This window comes from Crocuta crocuta, unplaced genomic scaffold (genome assembly GCF_008692635.1).
Source record: "Crocuta crocuta isolate KB4526 unplaced genomic scaffold, BGI_CrCroc_1.0 scaffold131, whole genome shotgun sequence".
NCBI classification, from domain to species: Eukaryota; Metazoa; Chordata; class Mammalia; order Carnivora; family Hyaenidae; genus Crocuta; species Crocuta crocuta.
The window spans coordinates 5,565,194-5,588,974 of record NW_027528977.1 but is presented as its reverse complement, the minus strand read 5'-3'; the positions used below and the strand labels follow the sequence as shown (position 1 = coordinate 5,588,974).

At 33.4% G+C, this 23,781-nt stretch overlaps 1 protein-coding gene across 2 annotated transcripts in view; it reads right to left on the bottom strand.

Moving 5' to 3' along the window:
* The window catches only part of FER (FER tyrosine kinase), a 413,835-nt gene that overhangs the window by 340,623 nt on the left and 49,431 nt on the right, over positions 1-23,781 (bottom strand). For both annotated transcript variants that reach the window (XM_077757162.1, XM_077757161.1), the window contains one exon: positions 6,221-6,394. In XM_077757162.1, the coding sequence (XP_077613288.1) occupies positions 6,221-6,394 (174 nt within the window). The remainder of the gene's footprint in view (positions 1-6,220; positions 6,395-23,781) is intronic.

Genomic DNA, 23,781 nt, shown 5'->3' with positions numbered 1-23,781 from the left:
ATTTCAATTCTTTGATTTCTCTCATTGGAGTTGTTTTCCTCCTATAGATCTTATACACACATTGTTAGATTTATACCTAAGCATTTCATTTTTGGAGGTGCTAATGAAAATGGCATTGTTTTTAATTTCATATTCCACTTGTTTATTGTTGATATATAGAAAAGTAACTGAATTCTGTAGGTTAACACTGTATCCTGTAACCTTGCTAAAATCACTTATTAATTCCAAGTTTTTGTGTTGACTCTCTTGGATTTTCTACATAGACAATTCTACATAGACAAAGACAGCTTTATTTCTTTATTCCTAATCTGTATATATTTTATTCTTCTTGTTTATTGCATTGACTACGACTTCTGGAATGATGTTAACAAGTGAAGGTAAGAGGAAACATTCTTGCCTTACTTCTGATCTTAACAGGAAAGTTTCGATTTTCTTACCATTAAGCATGGGGTTAGCTGTAGGTTTTCTGTAGATATTCTTTATCAAGTTAAAGAAGGTTTTCTTTTTTCCTAGCTTACTGAGAGTTTTTATCATGAATGGGTACTGGACTCTGTCAAATTTTGGCAAGTGCTTTTTCTACATCTCTTTGCATGCTTATGTGATTTTTCTTTTTTTAATCTGTTCATGTAATGGGTTCCACTAATTTTCAAATGTTGTACCAGACTTGCATATCTGATATGAATCGCACTTGGTCATGATGTACAATTCTTTTTATACATTGTTAGATCTGATTTCCTAATAGTTTGTTAAGGATTTTTGAGTCTATGTTCATGACAGATATTGGTCTGAAGTTTTCTTTCCCTCTAATATCTTCTCTGGTTTGGTAATCCTGTCTCATAGAGTGAGTTAGGAAGTATCCCTCAATCTCCTTGTCTGAAAGAGTTCGTAGAGAATGGTATGATTTCTTCCTTAAATCTTTGATAGAATTCACCAACTAAGCCTGAAGCTTTCTGTTTTGGAAGTGGAACAATTATTGATTCAATTTCTTTAATAGATAGATGTCCTTTCAGACTATTTCTTCTTGTCTGAGTTTTTAGTAGACTGTGTTCTTCAGAGAATTGGCAAATTTCTCAAAGGTAATCAAATCTGTGGGCAGAGTTCACAGTATTCCCTCATTACCCTTTTATATGGACTATATAGTGACTTCCCCTCTTTCACTTCTGATACTATTAATTTGTACCCACATTGTTTTTATTAGTTAGCCTGGTTACAAGCTTATTGATTTTATTGATCTTTTCAAAGAACCAGTTTTGGTTTTGTTGATTTTTCAATTGATTTCATGTTTTCACTTTCACTGATGTTCACTCTAATTTGTATTATTTCCTTTCTTCTGCTTACTTTGGACTCAATTTGCTCTTTCTTTTTTTTCTAACGTCCCAAGGTAGAAGTTTAGATGATTGATTTTAGATCTTTTTTTTTTCTTTTCTAACATGCATTCAATGCTGTAAATTTCCATTTAAACACTGCTTTTGCATTCCATAAACTTTGATATGTTTTAGTTTCATTTTCATTTAGTTCAAAATATTTTTTATTTCTCTTAAGATTTCTTCTTTGATCTACTTGCCATTTAGAAGTATGTTGTTTAATCTTTTCTGAAGAAGACATAAAGATGGACAACAAACACATGAAAATATGATCAACATCATTCATCATCAGGGAAATGCAAACCAAAATTACAATAAGATATCACCTCACATCAGGGAAAATTGCTAAATTAACAACATAAGAAACAAAGGGTGCTGGCAAGGATGCAGATAAAGGGGAACACTCTTACACTGTTGGTAGGAATGCAAACTGGTACAGATACTTTAGAAAACAGGAGGTTCCTCAAAAAGTTAAAAATAGAACTACACTATGATCCAGCTATCTTTCTATTACTGATTCCTAATTATTTCCACGGTGGTCTCAGAGCAGACACTGGATGATTTCTATTCTTCTAAATTTATTAAGGTGTTACTAATCTAGAATGTGGTCTATCTGTTGAATCTTCCACTTGAGCTTCAAAGAATGGGTATTTTGCTGTTGTTGACATAGTTCACAGGCGTTTATTATATCTAAATGATTAATAGTATTATTACTTTCACCTATGTCCTTACTGATTTTCTGCCTGGTGGGTCTTCCATTTCTGATTGGGTATACTGAAGTCTCTGATTGTAATAGAACGTTCATCTATTTCTCCTTGAAATTCTATCAGTTTTTGCAGTTTCAACAGTATTTTGATATTATGTTGCAGGGCTTTACACAACTTAGGGATTGTTATGTCTTCTTGCAGAACTGATTCCTTTATCATTATGTAGTTCCCCTTTTATCTCCAAGAAGGTTCCTTGCTTTGAAGTCTGCTCTGTCTGAAATGAATATAGTTAACTTCTGCTTTCTTTTGATTTGGATTAGCATAGTATATCTTTCTCCATCCATTTACTATCAATTTATATGTGTCTTAATATTTAAAATGAGTTTATTTTAGACAACATATAGTTAGATCTTGTTTGTAAACCCACTCTGACAATAACAGTCCCTTAATAGGCTCGTTTAGACCACTGACCTTCAAAGTACTTATTCATATACTTTGATTAAGAAATACCACTATTTGTTAGTTTCCTATTTGTTTTCCTTGTTATTTGTCCTTTTCGTCTTACACTCTTTTTCTATTTTTCTGTAGTTTTAAGGCAGTATTTTATACAATTCCATCCTCTCTTATTTCTTAGTGTATCAGTTATATTTCTTTTTAAACTTTTTCTAGTAGGCACCCTAGAGTTCACAATATGTGTTTGTAACTAATACAAGCCTACTTTCAAAGACCACTATACCACATGAATTTCTTACAATAAGAAAACAATCCTAATTCCTCCTTCCCATCCCTTATATCATTGCTGCCAATCATTTCACTTATATATAAGCATACATAAACTATAAATATGTACACGCACAAGATATATTCATGACTGTACATAGCCAAATATTGTTACTGTTTTTATTCTCATTAAAGTGTTACATGTTAAATTTAGAATGAGAAAAATAAGTTTTATTTTACCTTCACATTCCTTCCCCACTGCTCTCCCTTTCTTTATGTAGATGTGAGTTTCTGACCTATATTATTGTCCTTCTCAGTCCACTGGCCACAAATTTCCTCAATTTTTGTTTGTCAAAGGAAGTCTTTATTTCATTTTTGAAGAATAATTTCACAGAGCTCAGAATTCTAGGATAGTGGGTTTTTTCTCTCAACACTTAAACATTTCATTCCACTCCCTTCTTGCCTACTTGATTCTGTGGAAAAGTTAGATGTAATTCTTATGTTTGTTCTTCTATAGGTAAGGTGCTTTTGTACTCAGGCTTTCAGGATTTTTTATCTTTGATTATCTGTAGTTCAAAATAGACATGTCTAGGGTGTAGTTTTTTGGTTATTTATTCTGCTTGGTGTTCTCTGAGCTTCCTGGATCCGCTGTTTGAGTCTGACATTAATTTGGGGAGATTCTCAGTCATTATTGTTTCAAATATTTCTTGTTCCTTTCTCTCCTTTTTCTCCTACAGGTATTCCCATTATATATATGTTACACCTTCTGTAGTTACCCCACAGTTCTTGCATATTCTGTTTCTTTTTTTTTTCAGTCTTTATTCACTGCTTTCAGTTTCATAGACTGCTACTGATATATCCTCAACTTCAGAGATTCTTTCCTCAATTGTGTCTAATCTCCTAGTAAGCCCATCAAAGTCATTCTTCACTTCTGTTACAGTATTTTAGATCTCTAGCATTTCCGTTTCGTTCTTTCTTAGAATTTTCATCTTTATACTTACATCACCCATCTGTTCTTTCACACTTTTTACTTTATCCATTAGAGCCCCTAGCATATTATTCATAGTTGTTTTAAATTTCTGGTCTGATAATTCCAACATCCCTGCTGCATCCGGTTCTGATGCTTGTTCTGTCTCTTCCAAGTGTGCATGTTTGGCTTTTGGTATCCCTTATTATTTTTAAACCCTCTGGTTAGGTCTCAGTCTTTTATTGAGCCTTTGCCTCTGGCTGCGAACTTCATATGTGCTACTAAGCTGACTAGCACACTCCCCACTCAGACGGGGCAGGAGTTACGAATCCCCCTTGCCCCAGATTAGTGAGGTCACAGGTAAACAGTTTCTCCTCAAAGCAGACTTTATTAAGAACAGAATGCTTTGACATATATCAAAATGCTTCCTTTCCCCCTCCCCCATCCTGGAGCATGCATGAGATTTTTCTCCAATAATCACTGTGAGAACCCAGTAGAGGTCTGGGAGGCAAAACTCATAGAAGTATGGAGGCCTCTCAATAACTGTCTCCTCCTGGAGGTTCTGTCAGAGTTGTTCACACTGAGCATCCAGAATTTGCTAGTTACAGTCCACGTTTTTCTATAACCAGTACTGTTTCCCAAAGAGGCTTTTGCTCTGTTAAGTTGTGATTCTCTGTATTCGCTTGTCTGTCTCATCAATTTTAGAGGGGGCCATTTGCCTTGTCACATCACTTCTCTTAAGGATCTAAGAACAGTTGGGTGATTTTTCAATGTGTTCAAATTTTAACTCTGTTGGGACTGAGCTACAACGTCCAATCGTCTTACATGCCTTACATGCCAGGCTGGAAACTGAAGTCTTAACTTCTCAAGTTGCTAAAGAATCAATTCATTGTTCTCCAAACTGGCTAATTAACTGTACAAAGCAAGCATTTATCCTGACTGTTGTATATGAACTATATATACCTCAAGGTAGTCAAGTAGTTGATACAAGAAAACTTTTTATTGAAAAATTGTAGCTACCAATCTTATTAGGAATGATAGAAGTAAAATACTGCCATCTGACAACCCCTAGAAAAATAATGGATCTAATCAGTGAATATCAATTGTTTCTAAAACTGTTAGGTAAATGTCTGAAGAGAAACTTATTTTATAGGTTGATCAAGCTAGCAGCACTGGAACCTATTAGTCAAGTTTAACATCACAAAGAGATAAACAAGAAGACATTAGATATCTTTGAAAGGTACCTATACCAGCACCTATCATGTATTCCTGCCCAAAATAAATAAACAGAATGTTATCAAGCCTCTAGATCTAATTAATCTCTAGTTAACAGAAAAATTGCAGGATGAAGGAATATGTGAAATCACATCACAAGATGCTAACAATAAAATCAAAAGTTAAGGAAATTCAATTCTATAGAGCAAATTACACAGTTTCTTTCACAAATAAATAGCATTTTTAAAAGGTTGAGAGTGGTAGGTCCCTGGGTGGCTCATTCGGCTAAGTGTCCAGCTCTTGACTGTGGTTCCGGTCATGATCTCAGGGTTTGTATGATGAAGCCCCACAGTGGGCTCTGCACTGACAGCACAGAACCTTCTTGGGATTCTCTGTCTCCCTCTCTCTCTGCCCCTCCCATGCTTGCAAGTGCATGTGCTCTCTCTCAAAATAAATAAATAAACTTTATAAAAATGGGAGGGTGAGATACCTACAGATTAAAAGAAAATTATTCAAATGCATGTTTGGGTCATGATTCAAATGAACCATCTGGAAAAAACATTTAAAAAACAATCATTTGAGCACAGTCAGAATATTTAATAACATTAAGGAATTACTGTTATTTTTAGGTAGATTAATGATAATATAGTTATTTTTAAGAATATTTATTTTAGCAATATATACTAAAATAGTTACAGATACAATGATATCTGGAATTTTTTAAATTATTCAGTGTGTTAAAAAAAAGTAGGTGGGTACAGATTTAAAAAAACTTTGACTATATGGGTGGATCAGTCAATGGGAGTTTGTTTTACTATTCTCTCTCCTTTTGTACATTTGAAATTTTCATAATAAAAAACATTTTAAAAAGAACCCCCTGAAAGACAAAAATGTGATGAAAATTTAGAAACATCATAACTAATCTATTTTGCTTGTATTTTCTTTTCTATTATATACATAGTAAAAAATAAAATAATAAAACTTAAAAGGGCTACTGCAGTAAGTAAAAAATAAAAATTAGAAGCAATAAGAAAGCACTTTTCTTTTAGAAGAGTACATAAAGCAACAGTACAGCTTATAATCAATAATGTTTTATAGTCAATAAGAATAAAATATTACTTATTAGAGACACGAAAACCTATTACTAATAATAAATGATGACTGACAATTTTTATAAGTTGAATAAGATAAAATATTTCAGTTTTAAAATCAAATTAAAAAAAGAATTCCAGAATAGAAAGACGAACCTTGATCATCTCTGCCTCTATCTGCTGATGAACACCTATAAAACTTTTCTTCATCTGTTGCTTGTCTTTGATCATCATGGTAAGCCTGTGTAAGGGTCCAGAATTTAGGTCCTCTGCATGTGTCTTCATTATTCTACTAAGTTGCTCTGTCTGATGAATCATAAGTAGCCAAGACTTAAAAAAAAGAAAGAGAAAAAATTAGTACTTGTATTACAGGCTTCCATTTAGCTGTCCCTTAAGTGTTCAGGAACGTTAAATATTTAGTTTTACTTACACAAATTATTACATTAATATAAAATGCCAGCAATTGTGCCATGAGCTATGAATGGTTCATATTTAACATTTTCAAGTACAAATGCTTCAAAATTTAGTAATCAGAGACTATGTAGTATTCAAAGAAAGGGATTAAGGCTCTTTGAGAGTTCACACTTGCAGTCTTCATTTTATCACTTCTTGACATGTTGATCTAATCCTTCTGACTACACAATACTAATGCCTCAGGAAGGTCACTATTTCCTAATGGTCAAATGTAACAGATATTCACCCATCTTTATTCTTAGTACTTCGCTGTGGCATCTGATCTTGCTGACTCACTTCTTCCTGAAACTCTTCTTTTTTGGTTTGCATGACTTCTCATATTCCAACATACCAATTTGTCTTCTTTTCCTAAAAATTCCTTCTCAATCTTTGAACTTGCTATTCTTTTGCTGCCTATGGATTTTCAACAATTCTCTTTTCTTAGTAAATACCATTAGCTCTCAATAGTTTTTCCAGCACAACACATTCCATCTATTACAGACACACACAACAGTGAGGCTGGGGGCAAGGGAGCATATGGGTACTGCTGAAGGAACAAGTCATTTGTTAATAGACATTCAAATTTCTAGATACTAAAAAGAAGTAATGGAGGAATACTCTTCACTACAGACCTTCAAAATTCTATTCAGAAACAAGTGTTGGAGATATACCATGTCAAGTAAGATCCACATTAAAGATTAAAAAGTAGACAAGGTATGATTTCAGATATTTACTGAATATTAGAATAATTTTCTATGCTATTACTTTTGATCTGTGAATGAACAGAATTATTCTCCACTGGCTAATGTTCTGATATAATCCTTAATCAATATTTAATAAGCATCTAAATCAAAATAATAGCCGAAAGGAATCAAATTCTTAGTCATAGTCATAACTCATCAGGGTCTAACTTGGTAATCTTGTTTTTGATGAACTGTAATACATATTTTTTTAAATTAACCTTTAAGTACACTTTTTTTAGGGAGAAGGGTCCTTCTTAGTTATCAAATGCATTATGAACATTGAATAAAATGTGACGTATGAAATCATCATATTTACTTTCAAATTCAAAAATCTAAGTAATAATAATATGCTCCTAATATCACAAAACAATTTAAAACTGATATATCTCTTCCATTAAAATATAAAATTTAATAAAGATGAAAATGGTAAAAAATATAAAACTATACAAACAATAATTTAAAACTAACTAAATATCCTACTCACTTCTGTGACTTTGCCTCTTTCATTTTATATTTTCACTCTAAAAATTACAATTTCAGGAAAACATTCTATAGCAAATACAGAATGTTAAAACCACCAAGAGAGAGAGAGAGAGAGAGAGAGAAATCAGTGATTCATTCTCTATCTTCAAAAATTAAATATTTTCTAAGTGCTTCATAGCAATAAATTTTTGCAATTTTACGTAGGAATTTTTGCAGCCTAGGAAAGTAGCCTTCTTGGAAGCCAACATTAAAGGCGAGAGAACTACGACATATTGACCTCCTCCTCCCATAAAGGCACATCTCATCCTGCCTAATAGCCCTGTTTACTGTAGTCACGGTGGGAAGTCCAAGCCTCCCAAGATATATATCATCATCCCAATTACCAATCGTATATTACCCTCAATACTTCCAAATATTCTCAGGGCACTCTAGAGAATTCTGTACCCTCAACAACTCCTTAGAAAACCTCTTACATCTCTTATCAGGACTTCCCACCTGTCTTCTAGCTTTTACAAAAACCTGGCTTTATCCCATTCCCAATATCCTAATACTACTAATAAATGTTCCTTCTCTTCCTAAAAACGTCCCTGTTCTTCTGAAGTTCAGGTCATCCTTCCCAACAATCTATCAGCAATTTTTCTGATTCTCCCTCTACAGTCTACCACAAATCCACCTATTTCTCTCCATCTCCACTGCCAACCCTTCTGGAGGTGATGAATATCTCTGTTTTAATTATTACAACACCTCCAAATTGGTGTCTTCTTTTTTACTCATGCTCCTCTCCAACCCACTGCCCTTAAAGTATGAAAAGAAATTGTAATTCTCCTGCATAAAACCCTACATTGTCTTTCCTTCCCACTTACAGAAAAATCCAAACTTCTTTCTAAAACCTATTTGTCTCAGATTATCTATCCTCTGTTTATCCTTCCAACTTCATGTTTTGCTATTCTCTATCCAACTAAATAAATAAACCACTGCTGTCCTTCAGTTTCCAGAACATTCACTCTGAAAGATCACCATCTCCTTCACATGGCAAGATCCATCTCTTCCTTCGGGAAGCAGCAAAACCTGATGTAGGTGTAATCCTTCCTATTCTCTCTCTTACCACTTAAAACAATGAATTTATCTGTATGTATACTTGTTTGGTTTTTTTCTTTCTCCCCAACCAGAATACAAGCTCAATGAGGGTGGTGCCATAACTCTTTCCTGACTAATTTAGGTATTTACTGTAAAACCTTAAAGAGCCATTAATTATTCTTTGAAAGAAGAAAGGAAGGGAGGGATGGAGGCAGGGAGGCACAAATATAAAAGAAAACCATGGATTAAATTCATGCCATTAAAAGATTTTTTAATTATTTATAAACAGAATTAGACAGCATGAGAGCAATGCCAACTGTGACAGAGAAAGAAAAATTAACAGATCTTCAACTGATACTGCAAGAGAGGAATAAGGGCAGCATATAATGCAATTATGAAGCAATGCATAAGAGAAATGCGTGACTGGGCAAGAAAATGTTTGGACAGTATATAGTTTGAATTATATAGGTGACTAGAATATGTGTTATAAAGAGAGAAGAGTAAAATGTTAACAGATGCTTGATAAAGAAACAAACAAAAGTAAAAGTGTCCTTCCACATTTGCAATAAAACTAGTATAGCACTTTGCAGATACAGCTCTTTCCATATGGCATAGGAATGGCCAGGACATAGATAAATTATCTGTTGATCTGGATAATTTGTGGAACATAATTCTTTGTAACCTAATAAATAAAACACTACAGGCCATGGGTATGGATTCGAACTTCTTTTTATACAGAATCCTGTGTAATGCTAATAATTTTGTTCATAGTATTCTTTTTTTTTTTTAATTTTTTATTTCTAGGAGAGAGAGAGAGAGACAGCGTGAGCAGGGGAGGGTCAGAGAGAGAGGGAGTCACAGACTGAAACAGGCTCCAGGCTCCGAGCTGGCAGTCAGCACAGAGCCCGACGCGGGGCTCGAACCCACGAACCGCGAGATCATGACCTAAGGGAAAGTCAGATGCTTACCGACTAAGCCACCCAGACGCCCCCATAGTATTCTTCATAATGGGATTTTACTACTAGTTACACACTGATGCTGAATGCTAGATGAGTTAAGAAATATTAACAAATAAAAATAATCAAAGCAAAGAACAATAACACAATGTTTAAACAAAACCACTGTAGTTAAGTTTATAAAACAGAATAGAAATATATCCTAACTATTGAGACAAGAGCTATAAAATGTGAATATAGTAATAATCTAACTATAAAAAAACTAGGCAAAAATCTTAAAGGATAGTGACTGAAATCAGGAATGAGAATTTGATAAGAAAAGTGTTATTATGCCCATTTTCCCACTTTTCAAATAAAAGAATGCATAGACAGCTCTACATCTAAAGTTTGTAAATAAATATGAACCTAAATTTAAAATTTTAAGTTTCAAAAGTTAAGAAAGTGAATGTTTAGGAAAAAAACTACTATTTAGACTGTTATCTAAAGTACTTTTTGAGGAAAGTTAACATTGCCCATTAAAAAAAGAAAGAAAGCAAAAGAAACAAAAAATTATTGACAATTAAAAATGAGCTGCAAAATAAAAATTATACTAAACACATCTGTTAAACACTATTTGAAAATATTATCTGTTAAACATCTATGAAAATTCATGTAAACATTATCAAAGAGAAGAGAGGAACTTCACTCTAGGCAGTAAATAAGAAACATCAGTAAAATAAAATAACATACAACAACAAGACAAGTAAAACCCCCCCAGAAAAATATAAACAATAAGATTTAGTAGTCATTATGTTCAAATGATTTAAAATTGAACTCCAGACACAAAATTTGAAATGAAGAAGTGCACATTATGATGCAAAAGAATATCAATTACAACAAATACATAACTGTCATGAATCTTTTCATTCCAGAAAATAGTACATCAAAACACACAAAGTAAAACAGAAAATGAAATGAGAAATCACAAGTAATGGGAGAATTAAATGTACTCTTCTCTACCTATGACAGATAAATTTTAAAAATAAATAATGCAGAGTATCTGGGTACGTAATTTAATAATAAATACATGTGATCTACTATTATATATAAAACGCTACATATCCCACAGGTATAGGAGATATGTATTTTTAAAGAATCTGTGGAATATTCATTTTCTTAAGTTTCTTTATTGAGAGAAAGTGAGAGAGAGAGAGGATGAGAGAGAATCCCAAGCAGGCTCTGTGCTGTCAGCGTGGAGCCTGATGCAGGGCTCAATCCCACAAACCATGAGATCATGACCTGAGCTGAAATTGAGAGTCGGATACTTAAATGACTGAGTCAGGTGCCCCAAATCTATTGAAATGTTCTTAAAAATTAAGTAATATTGAGCTACAAAAAATTTTATAAATTTCTTCAAGAAGAGAAAATAGTACATAGTAACTATACTTTCTAGCTAGTCTCTTACAAGGAAAAAAAAAGCAAAGAAATAATCACTAACAGAATTTTTTAAGAAAAAATTATTAAATCTTTCCTAAAAAATGGAAAGGACAACAGTAAAGGTTTTAAAACTAATCCAAGACCTAAAAATAACAGTAAATAAAATACTATCAAACTCTATGATATAGAGCTCAATTTGCTGAAAGATTCACAAACTTTACACTTCTATTTTTAGTAAGAATAAAAATAAATTTATTAAACATTCAATTTTAGAATATGGGAAAGCAAGAACACTGAAAAATCTAAGGAAAATACAAAGAAGGAATTGAAAAGAAAAAAACAAAAAGAATTTATTAGTCAAAAACAAAAATAGAAAAAGTACTGTTAATAATATTAAAAGGGAGAATTGACAATAATGGGGAAAAAAGAAAATAAAGTTTCTAAAGTCTAGGAAATAAGAAATAACCAAAGATTAAGACAAAATTATAAAATCTTTGAGAAAAAGTGTTTTTCTCCTATTAAGCTATCTTTTGTTAGCTTATTTTTTAAATATCATTTTGTTATCTTTAATTGACATATTAGTTTCAGGTATATAACATAGTAATTCAACTTTAAATATAGTAAGAAATGCTCCCCACAAGTGTAGTTTCTAACTGTCACTATACAAGATTATTATTTTAATTATTTAGAAAGAGAGAGAGAGAGAGAGAGAGAGAGAGAACACATGCATGAATGGGGGAGGGGCAGAAAAAAAGAGACAGAAAATCCCAAGCAGGCTCCCTGCGGTCAATGCAGATTGCCCAGTGCAGGGCTGGAACTGATGAAACCGTGACTTAGTGACCTGAGCTGAAGGCAATGCTTCACTGAGTCACCAAGTTATCCCCATCCAAGGGTATTATTTACAATAGTAGTGAGTATATCTCTGTGCTGTACTGTACATCCCTGTAACTGACTTAATTTATAACTGGGAGTTTGTACCTCTTAATTTCTTTCACCTATTTCACCTACCTCCCATACCCCAAAACTTGTAGACGTATTTCTCCAAATCAAACCCTACCTACTGAAAAACAGAAAGACTGAAAAAAAAAAAAAGAAAGAAAGAAACAAGCTACCTAGTGTAAGTTCTATTTTTCTAAATGAATCCTAACTTTTACACACAGCAAATTCAAAGAGACCAATAACCATGAACTACATGGTTATCATAAACCAATTATCAATAAAATATGTCTAAGAAACAAAGCGCAAAATGTTTTGCTAATAAATAATTTCAAACCTTTATGAATTAGACACCTTTTGTACTACCTAAAATGCTTCTAAGCACTGAGAATAAAAAAGTTTCTAAAATCACCATAACAGAGACATCAAAAGTGGCAAAGATACCACAAGAATAAATTCTCTTATAAATGCCAATTTTAATAAATGGTCCATTAAAAGAAAAATAATCTCATAATCAGTTTGGGGGCATTTCAAACATGCATATTTAATAGTTATATATAGAAGTATTGCCATAAAAGTCAAAGAAAACAAGGCCACTTAATGTCAATAATGTTACTTAATGTTGTTTCTAAAATGCCTCTAAAAGAGAGAAAATGAGTAAAACTATTTTAAAGAAAGATGCTTACCCTTTTTAACAGTAAAAAAATACAAATAAAGCCATTTGGAATTTTTGTTTTTCATGTATCAGGCTGACAAAATTACATAAAACAATACATTCTATAGCTAAGAGTTTGGGGAAACTGGTTCCCTAACACAGTCAGCAGAAAGGTAAATTATTAAAATATTAAGGAAGCTAAACTTTATACATAGGAACTCTACTTCTTGGAATTTACCTCACACAAAAATTTGCTCGAGTATACAGATTATATTTATAAGGACATTTATCACAGCTTTAACCACAAAAAGAGTCCATCAATAAGAAATTAAAGAATTATAGTGAAATGCAGCCATTAAAACTTAAGGTTACTTCAGGGACTCCTGGGTGGCTCAGTCAGTTAAGGGACCAACTTCGGCTCAGGTCATGATCTCCTGGTTCATGGGTTTGAGCCGAAAGCTTAGAGCCTGGAGCCTGCTTTGGAATATGTGTCTCCCTCTCTCTCTCTGCCCCTCCACAGCTCGTGCTCTGTCTCTCTGTGTCTCTCAGAAATAAGTAAACATAAAAAAAAAAAAATTTAAATAAAGGTAATTTCATATGAAATACTATAGAGAAAGTCCAAGGTATATAATTAGGTTAAAAAGTCAAACTGCAAAATAGTTTACAGAGTACAATGCTATTTCTAGAAGATAAACAAACATCTTGTATAGGCTTATGCATCAAAAAAAAAAAAAATAACGAAAAAATAAAGATGACTATATGTAAAATGTGAAAAAGATAAAAAACAATATTCTTTTTGTCTTCAAACCTGAATTGCCTTGGGAAAATTTTAACATCAGAACTAATCAAAAACAAAATGATTTATGTACTATGTCAAGTTCCATCCACAAGCTGTTCAAAATACATGCACACTGTGACCTAACACTACAATAGCACTTCCAAATATAGAGCTTCCTAAAATATGAAACACCAGCTTCAATTGTGTCACTCCAAATTTAGTTCGGATGCTTCCATGAAATTAAATCATAGCTCTCATGCATAAGAGGAATCCATCATCACACTAGAAGCCAAAATTATATCTAAAGTAAAATAATACAGGAGTGCCTGGGTGGCTCAGTCAGTTAAAGCTCTGACTCTTGATTTTGGTTCCAATCATGATCACGATTTGTGAGATCATGTGCTGACAGGGTGGAGCCAGCTTGAAATCCTCTCTATCCCTCTCTCTCTCTCCCTCTCTCTCTCTCTGGCCCTCCCCAGCTCATACCCTTCCCAACAAGTGCTTTCATATGCTCTTTTGTTCCCTATCAAAATAAATAAATAACCCTTAAAAAAAGAGAAATGTTGGTATTTCCTCCCCAAAAATAATACTTAAAAAAAAAGGTAACATAATACAGGACAAGGTGAGTTATTTTTTTTTATCATTACTTGGTAGTGTGAGAAAATATAAAACAATATCCACTCAAAGATAATAGGAAAATATTAGTAGCTCTTCCATAAGGAAAGTAAATATTAGTGGAACTTACTTTGGGGAAATAAAGTCTGTTAATTTTTAATTAAATGATAGAATATTTCCACTTTATTCCATTAAGGCATATACAGTAGCAAACAGGTATGAAATATGAAGTACAGATCCTGCCAGAACTGCTTATATTTCTATGTATTAGTAATTTAGAATTAATAAATTAATCAAGCATATTAGCAGATATTCAGAAATGAGCCAAAATAAACCAGTAATCACTGATCATGATTCCTTTGTGCTACGAAGAATCCTAGAAAGAGGAGAGAAAATAGCAACAAAAGTACGGGACTTCTTCCAGTCTTGACAGAGTAACAGGAATCAAACTCATCTTCCCACTGAAACTAGAAAACTGAGCATAATATATGAAACTGTTTTTAGATACAGGATAACAGGCAGCACAGGATTGGAACCCCAAAGAAAAGTGAAAGACCTGAAATTGCCCCACTTTTCTGCCTGGAGTTACTTTCCTAAGGGAAGTGCAAGGAGAAAATCAGAATGTAAGTCCAGAACAAGTAGAAACTTAAAAGTCATAGTAAAAAGTTTGACTTTCTACTAATTACAGTGTCCAATTAGACAAGATTCAGCAGAGAAGTGACATGGCCATTAAAGGGGGCAAATTAAAAGTCAAAGAGAAAACTCTCTGGGCTTCATACTGCTTGTATTGTTTTGTTTTAGTAATAATGCAAAGCCTCATCCGATCTGAATTATCTTCAATTCTAAATAAATAGTCTGATTTTATAAATACTAATTACACCTTACCAGAAGAAAAATAAAAAGCATTTAGGAAAATATTTTAAAATAAAATCAGCCAAGAAGGAATAACAGGGACCAAATTTGCTCTTTTACCTGAAAGGAAAGGGCAAAATATAAGAAATAACCATTTTCAAGATACTGGAAAGCAGGCAATGAAAGATATGAAGTGATGACTGAGGGGAAAAACAAAAACAAAACAAGGTGAACCCTACAACTGCCCTGACTTGCTGACTCTGCAGCAAGGGAGGAGAAAACAAAGGGGGTGTGAGCAGAATCCCAGAATTGAGGAGACAGAGCTGAGAATCTGAGAAAAACAAGGCAGCTAGAGTTCAAGGCACAGACTCCGGGAGAGGATGGAGGCACACAGAGAAGCCTGGAGATCTGCAGTGACCCCACTCTGGTATTCAAAAACTGATCAATGCATGCCTATGACGAAATACATGAATTGAGGGAAAACTAGCTGAAAAGATTACAGGAAAAGTACCTGCTGTTCACATATCGTCAGGGCTACTGCATTCTCCCCAGCCACCCGCCAAAAACTTGTAATTCATGGGTACTGGCTAGAGCTCTGGTAGTGAGGAGTCACTAGCCCCAGAGTTAACACTGCTCTGACCCTGCCTAAGGAAATTAAAATCAAGATCCAAAAGGATCAAACTCTTTCCAACTAACTTAACTGTGGTGCCTAACAAAAATCAACAAAACAAAGCCATATAAACTATCAAAAATGAAACTGAGAGAAAAAAGAATGTACAAATAAATAAACAGAGTATCACTGGGCTGCAGAACACTTTATAGACATCTAATATATGTGTAATTAGGGACTTCCAAGGAGACAGGAGGGATAGGAAAAGTGTCTGAAGAAATAATAGCTGAAAATATTGAAAACTCAATGAAAACCAAAAAATCCAGATTCAAAAACTTCAATGAATCCAAACAAGAATCATGAAAAAAAAAAAAAAAACCCCACAGTCAGTACCACATCTGAGGCAAATGGCTTCAGAACATTTCAAACATTTCATAATGATAATATAATAATCTTCATAAAATAAGCTAGTTATATATGCAAAGCCCAGTCAATTTTATAAATGATTTCATGAGTTCATGGATATCTGATTTTTTCTTATAGCATTTAAAATTTCCTCCCCTGTAAAGGGAAGAGGAATACACTAGTCTCTTTCCCTGCATAGGTTATCTCAGTATCTAGAACAGCAGGTATGTTCCCATCTGATGGGAGATTTTAAAGAACCAAAAACTGAAGTTATTTGGTGAGTCAGGGAAGGATGGATTATCTGCAGTAAATATGTCCTTCAACCTTAGGGGAATTTCGGCTTCTCTATTTAAGTAAAGCCTTTCTAACAATGGAAGGGTCAAAACTTTCAAGCCCTGTTACTTCAAGTACTATAAATTCTAAGACTGTCAAAAATTCTGCAATAACCAAAACAAATCCCAAATAAAAATACTAGGTAAACAAAAAATAATTAAATAATTAAATAAATATTAAGATAAAATAAAATCAAAATAATCAATATAAATAAAGTCAATAGTTGGGTTCCAAAAGATGGCTGAGCTACATCAGCTCACTCATTGCCCAGTCTTAGAAGATAGCCATTTACAGAAACCGCATGACTACCAAAATATTGCTATTGCTATTGCTACTAAAAAGAGTAAGTCTAGATATCTAGACACAGGTCAGGCCAGGAAGGAAACTACATTACCTTTTCTTTCTCACTACTTTTTCTTCCACCTTCTTAGATTCAGTACCCTTCATCTGCTTTTGTTCTCGAACTTAAAAGCCACAATTCTTGTTCTTCCAGGACAAGATCCAGAATGATAACAGGCCACAGTCACCTTTGCGCTTCAGAAGCAAATCACATAACCTCAGCAGTTTCTCCTACCAAAAGTTAGGTGCTGAGTTCAAGACCACTGCAGTCTCCTCCAGCCCTTGCATCATTTGATTTTTCTCTACTCAGCTACTTCGCTCTATACCGTCATCCTCATAAGCTCCTTGAGTTTTAGAGCTCATGTCCATAGAAGATTACTTTGTTGATCCAGCTCTAGTGGTTTTTTGTTAATACAGGGCTGACCTATTTGGATATTTTAAAGAAAACAATAAATCACAGTAAGACTTCTGGAAATGCTTGCCTACTCCCCTCTGGCTTCGGTGTGATATTCCAGTTATCCAAACCCTTGCATCCCATTCCTGTTCCCAAAGCAGTTGTTCTTTTATCCCCTATTTCCTGTATCCCCAAAATCTCCTTGACTGGCTCTTTCAGCTTGACATTTCTGTATAAGCTAACTTCCTCTTCATCCCCAAATCCAACCAACACTTCCAGCTACTGCTCAATCTAATCTTTTTTTAAAAAACCCTCATATAAATTTCTGGGGAAAAAAGTTAAAATTCTGTATTTGCTCCCAGAAGTTATGAACCAGATTGCATACTTAGGACCCTCTCTCTCTCTGAAACTCTGTGAAATAAATGCGGTTTTCTTCTCTCACAACCTGTGTAACACAAAACCAAGAAGAGGAATTATGGTCTCCCCTACTTCTCCCAAACTTCATCCCTATTAAAACTAACCTTGCTTGTCTAGATGACCCTCTGCTCCTCTTCTTGAACACTACCTACGTCTTCTATACTACAGGCTTAATCTTATATACTCCTTATATCAACACTCTGAGGCAAATATCTTCATCTTATAAATGATGTCAGAATAAATAGTCTGTCAAGGTCATACACCTAATAAATCTACCTCTTAATGTGCTAAATCCAAAACAACCTAAGATGCTGGAGGATGCGGAAGTATGGGAATCTAAAGACACCTGCATCTAAAAGACTATGTTCATCTTTTCCTAGATCTCCAAAATACACGCATCTAAAGAATCACTATCTAAGCTAAACTAATGAGAGTATTTTATAAACTGGTTACATATTACACAGTAATCATTAATTAATCTTTATTAGGAACTTTATCATTAGAGGCCAAGAGCCACAAGGAAAACCCATCTACCACTTCAGGCAACCTACTTTGCAGGATGAGTAACCTAAAGTGAAGAAGTCCTTCTAGGCCAGTGAGTCATTCTTGATATGAAAGTAAAAATAAAAGAGGCCTCACACAATATTTGGCTTTCTAACTAAAATAATGACCTACACTTAAAATCTCCTTAAGCAGAACAATTAGGAAATAAATCATCATCTCCTGTCTAATCAACAGCAGCACCACACTGGATAACTAGAAATAGCACTACTTTAAGATAAACATACATATAATACACATTTCCCCATCCCAAGGAAATAAAATTACCAGTTTGAGACTTTTAGTTTTAGAACGTTTTTCAGAATCCTAATGTATAAACTGAATATTAATATTACATTATAAAATACTGTTTTTTACCTGAAATGTACTTTTCAAAGGATTTTCTATATTCCTAAATTTAATTTTTATATTGTCACTTTGTGTCCAAAAATTATTCCTAGAAATAAATGCATCTCATATTTCACAATGAAAAAGAGGAATAATGATTCCATTTACAGAAATTTTATTCTCTCCTATATCCCTCTAAAAAAAAAAGAGGGTGATCATATGCTACATTGCATACATGACATAGCATCACACATTTCCAAAATAATTAGCATAAATCTTAAAACGCCTATTTGACTCTTAGGAAACCAACAAAGGTAAATACTACCAGCTATATTAGGATGAATATACAATATTTTAAAAAAGTAAACACTTCACTCAAGTTTTGAGTTTTGAATTTTCCCTACTTATAGGGGAAAATTATACCTTTTAGAAAAGCAAATCATGCTTTCCACCTTTGAACTAGCAGTTGTGCGGTGAGGTAAATCAGCATTACATAAATAGGAAGTAATTTAAAGTTCTGAGTTCATTGTACCAAAAAGTATTTATCCTGGAACACCGAGTCAAAGAACAAACTACTACTGTAGCTATAATTACAGTAAAGCATTGGAAATAATCAACAAAATGACTCAAGGTTGAGAAATACCTAAATAATAGTTGTTATAAATAGGCCTTCCCTACAGATCGTATCTTCCAACTTGCTTTCTTTCCAGCCTGAATATTTTTAAGACACAACAATAAAATTCCATGAAAAATGCATAGTTTCTGTGCCACATAATAATTCAAAATAAATAGTTATCTGAAACAACAGTTTTTATTCAGAGTCTGTCTATTACATAAGAATGTTTTTGGAATTTTTGAGTCCTTATGAGATAAAGAAATCCAGGAGACAAGTCATTAAATTTCCCTAAAATTGAGAATTTCAAAGACTGAATTGCAAGTGCAAAGTACTTCTCATTCACAAGAGCCTGTCTCTACATTTTCTTCAAAGCTTTCTAGTTTGCCCAGGTCAGTGGTTCACAATTCTGCCTGCAATAAGAATCACCTGGCAGCCTTTTAAAAATATCAAATCTTGAATCCCATGACCAGAGATTCTGATTTAATAGGTTTTGGATGCGGTCCAAGCATCAGTATCTCAAAGCTCCCAAGTAATTCTAATATACCAGTTCTGCTCTAACAAAACATCTGTGTCCCCAATCATCACTGGGCTATGCAAAATCACACATTAAAAACCACAGAGCTTATTTTTAAAAATGGTGTTAGATGCACAACAGTCAAAAAATTTATCAGGGACACATTTTTAAAAAGACAGAAACCTAATAAAAGCTTTGCTTTGGTTTTAGATTTATTAAATCGTTACAAAATATATAAGTACTATAATATATATGGCACTTCACCTTGAAAAGACTGGAGGTTTGTTTATCAAAAGTAGGTGGCAGAAGAACTGCAGATTAAGTTTTTGTAAAGTGGTAGAAAGAGTTATCTGAATTCTGACAGAAAGCTGCAATATCACATGTGGATGGGTGTGGTTCATAACACAAGACATGAACAGAGGTAGCTAATATAAATGACTATGTGAGTGTGTGTGTGCCTATGTGAGTTTTATATATTCCTAAGCAGTTCTGTTCATCTGGGTAGTTTTAAGCATTCTTGGAAGTGTTTCTTCCAGACGTGTGCATAAATACAAAATCACATTATGCTCAAAGTGTTCTCTAATATATCAGTTGCACTGGAACAAATTCATGTTTTTAAATCAAGCTTTATAGCAGGATTGACTCTACATTCAGACTTAAGAATTACTGTCTTAAAATATATATAGTTGAAAATCTAGTTATACAGGTTCTAGTTACAGTATGCTTATTATGTGACTACTAAACAATAAGGCTGGTTCACAAAAAAACACTTTTCATTACTTTTGATCCCTATGTAGCATATATAATATAGCCAATATTTCATTCTACTTCGTGTTCAGTATGTCCCTTCAAATAGGTTGTGTTGAAAATTATCTGTATCACTACACTATTTCAGCAGAGAGTTGACTGTATTCTGATAGGTGTAATTATATATTTACTTATTTTTCTTCAGATGTATTGGGATATTAGTAACACATAATATACGCAAGTGTAAGGTGTACAACATAATGATTTGATACATGTACATACCGCAGAGTGATTAGCACAATAAGGCCAGTTAACACTTCCATATCCCCTCACATCATGGTCCTTTTTATCCTGTGGTGATAACATTTAAGATCTACTATCTTAACAACTTTCAAGTATATAACATGGTACTATTAAATATATTCACATGCTATACATGACACCCCAGAAATTATTCATCTCATGGCTGGAAGTTTGTACCCTTTGATCAACATCTCCTCGCTTCTCTCCCACCCTCATCACCTCCCAGTTTCTGGTAATCACCATTCTAATCTCTATTTCTATGAGTTGGCCATTTTAGATTCCACATATAAGTAAGAACATACGGTATTTGTCTTTCTCTGTCTGACTTATTTCACTTAGCATAATGCACTCAAGGTCCACTCATGTTGTCACAAAAGGGAGGATTTCCTTCTTTTTTATGACCAAATAATATTCCATTATGTACACGGAATTTTCTTTATCCATTCATCCATTGATGGATGCTTAGGTTATTTCCAAATCATGGCCATTGTAAATAATGCTGCAATGAACACAAGTGTACAGATATTTCTTCAAGATAATGATTTCATTTCCTTCAGATATATATCCAGATGTGGGATTGCTGGATCATATGGTAGTTCTATTTTTTTAATTTTTTAAGGAAATTCCACGCTGGTTTTCAAAGTAGCTGTACCAATATTCACTCAGCAAAAGTATATAAGAACTCTCTTTTCCACAAAACCTTGCCAACACTTGTTATCTCTTGTCTCTTTGATAACAGCCATTCTAATAGGTACGAAGTAATAATATATCATTGTGGTTTTGATTTGCATTTTCTTGATGATTAGTGATGTTGAGAATCTTTTCACGTGTCTGTTGGCCATGTGTTATGTCTTCTTTGGAAAACTGTACTCAGATCTTCTACCCATTTTTTATTAGATTGTTTTTTTGCTATTGAGTTGTATGGGTTACTTATATTTTGAATACTATAGATAGATGGTTCGCAAATATTTTTTCCCATTCCAAGGTTACGCATTAATTTTGTTGAATGTTTCTTTCTATGCAGAATCTTTTTATTTTTACTTTTGTTGCATTAACTTTTGTGAGTGGTATAGGAGAAAGGTCCAATTTCATTCTTTTGCATGTGACTATCTAGCTTCCCCAGCACCATTTATTATTTTTTTATAAGTTTATTTATTTTGAAGGAGAGGCAGAGCGAGAATCCCAAGCAGGCTATGCACTGGCAGTGCAGAGTCCAATGTGGGACTCAAACTCACAAACCATGAGATCATGACCTGAACTGGCATTGGACACTTAACCAACTGAGCCAACCAGGTGCCCCACAATTCCATTTACTGAAAAGACTATTCTTGGCTCTCTTGTCAAATGTTAATTGATGATATATGCATAGGTTTATTTCTGGGCTCTCAATTCTGTTTTATTGGTCTACGTGCCTGTTTTATGCCATACCATACTGTTTTGATTGTTTTACCTTTACAGTCAAGTTTGCAATCAGGAATTTGATGTATCCATCCTGGTTCTTCTTTCTCAAGACAACTGTGGCTATTTGGGGACTTGGTGGTTCCATCCAAATTTAGGATTGTTTGTTCTGTTTCTGTGAAAACTCCCATTGGAATTTTGATAGGGACTGCTTTGACTCTATAGACGGCTTTGGGGATTAAGGACATTTCAACAACATTAACTCCTCCGACCCATAAGCACAGAATATTTTTCCATTTATTTGTGTCTTCTTCAATTTCTTTCATCCATGTTTTACAACTTTTCAGCGTACAGATCTTTCACCTCCTTGGTTAAATTATTTCTAACTATTTTTTTGATGCTATTGTAAACTGGGTTATTGCCTTTATTTCTTTTTCTAATAGTTTATTAATAGTGTATAGAAACACAACTGATTTTTTATGTTGCTTTTGTATCCTTTACTGAATTTATTAGTTCTAACAGGTTTGTGGTATAGTCTTTAGGGTTTTCAATGTATAAGACTGTAATATCTACAAACAAAGACCATTTTACTTCCTCCTTTCCCATTGTAATATCTTTTATTTCTAACAGGTATAATTTTAAATGAATAAGAAAACACAAAGTAAAATTCACCTTAAAGGTCCTCAAAATAATATAGCTGTTAAACACATGAAAAGATGTTTAATTTTACACATAATTAGAGAAATATAAAGTAAAGCTACACTAGGTATAATTTTTTACCTACCAGACTAACACAAATTCAGAAGTCTGGCAATATACCCTCTTGCCCAAATTAAATAGAAACTGGCACTTTCAGATATTTGTAGTGGATATACAAAATTGTGTAAGATCTACATATGAAATACAGAATTCCAATGGAAATATATGACAAAATGACATGCACATTTACACTTTGACCGAGAAATCTCATTTCCAAAAATTTACCCCGAAGATACTCATAATTTCTAAAAACACATCTGTAACAAAGTTATTTTGTTGCAGTATTATCTGTGATTACAAAACACTGGGAGACATAAAACTTTACACACAGTAAATTGGTTGAATATGTAAATATTCTCTGCAATAGAAGGAAGCAAGATTCCTAGGGGAAAGGGTTTATTCTAGAACCGGAAAAGGGAACATTCACAATGAGTCTGGGATATCTTAGTATGCCAGAAAGTAAAGAAGTGTTCAAAGAATGATGAGAAAACAGTCCAGAGATCTTCCAAAATTTCCCCAAAACAATACAAACAAAAAGAGAAAAATAAAACCACCCAAAAACCATGCCCTCAGAATTAAGGACAGAAGGTACATACTTCAAAATAACTTTAAGTAAAAATAAGAAATTATCAAAACACGGAGTATGATTTCTTACACTCATGTTCTACATTAATGGAACTTGAGAGACAAAACAACTAAGTAAAATGAGTTATTCTGGATTACATCTTGAATGACAGTTTAAAAAAATGTCAAAAAGGGACATTATTGGGACAACTGACAAAAGTTGAATACGGAATATATTTTTCATAATAGCATGGTAACAATGTTAAATTTCTAAAATTTCATTACATTGTGGATATGGTCTCAGAAAATACTTAAATAAATATTTAAGAATAAAAGGACGTGATGTGTTCAACTAACTCACAAATCATTTAGAAAAAATATATAATTGTATGGACAGAGAAAGCAAACTATAGAGTATATATGACAAAATGTTAACAATGAATGAACAGAATAGAGGTTACAGAAG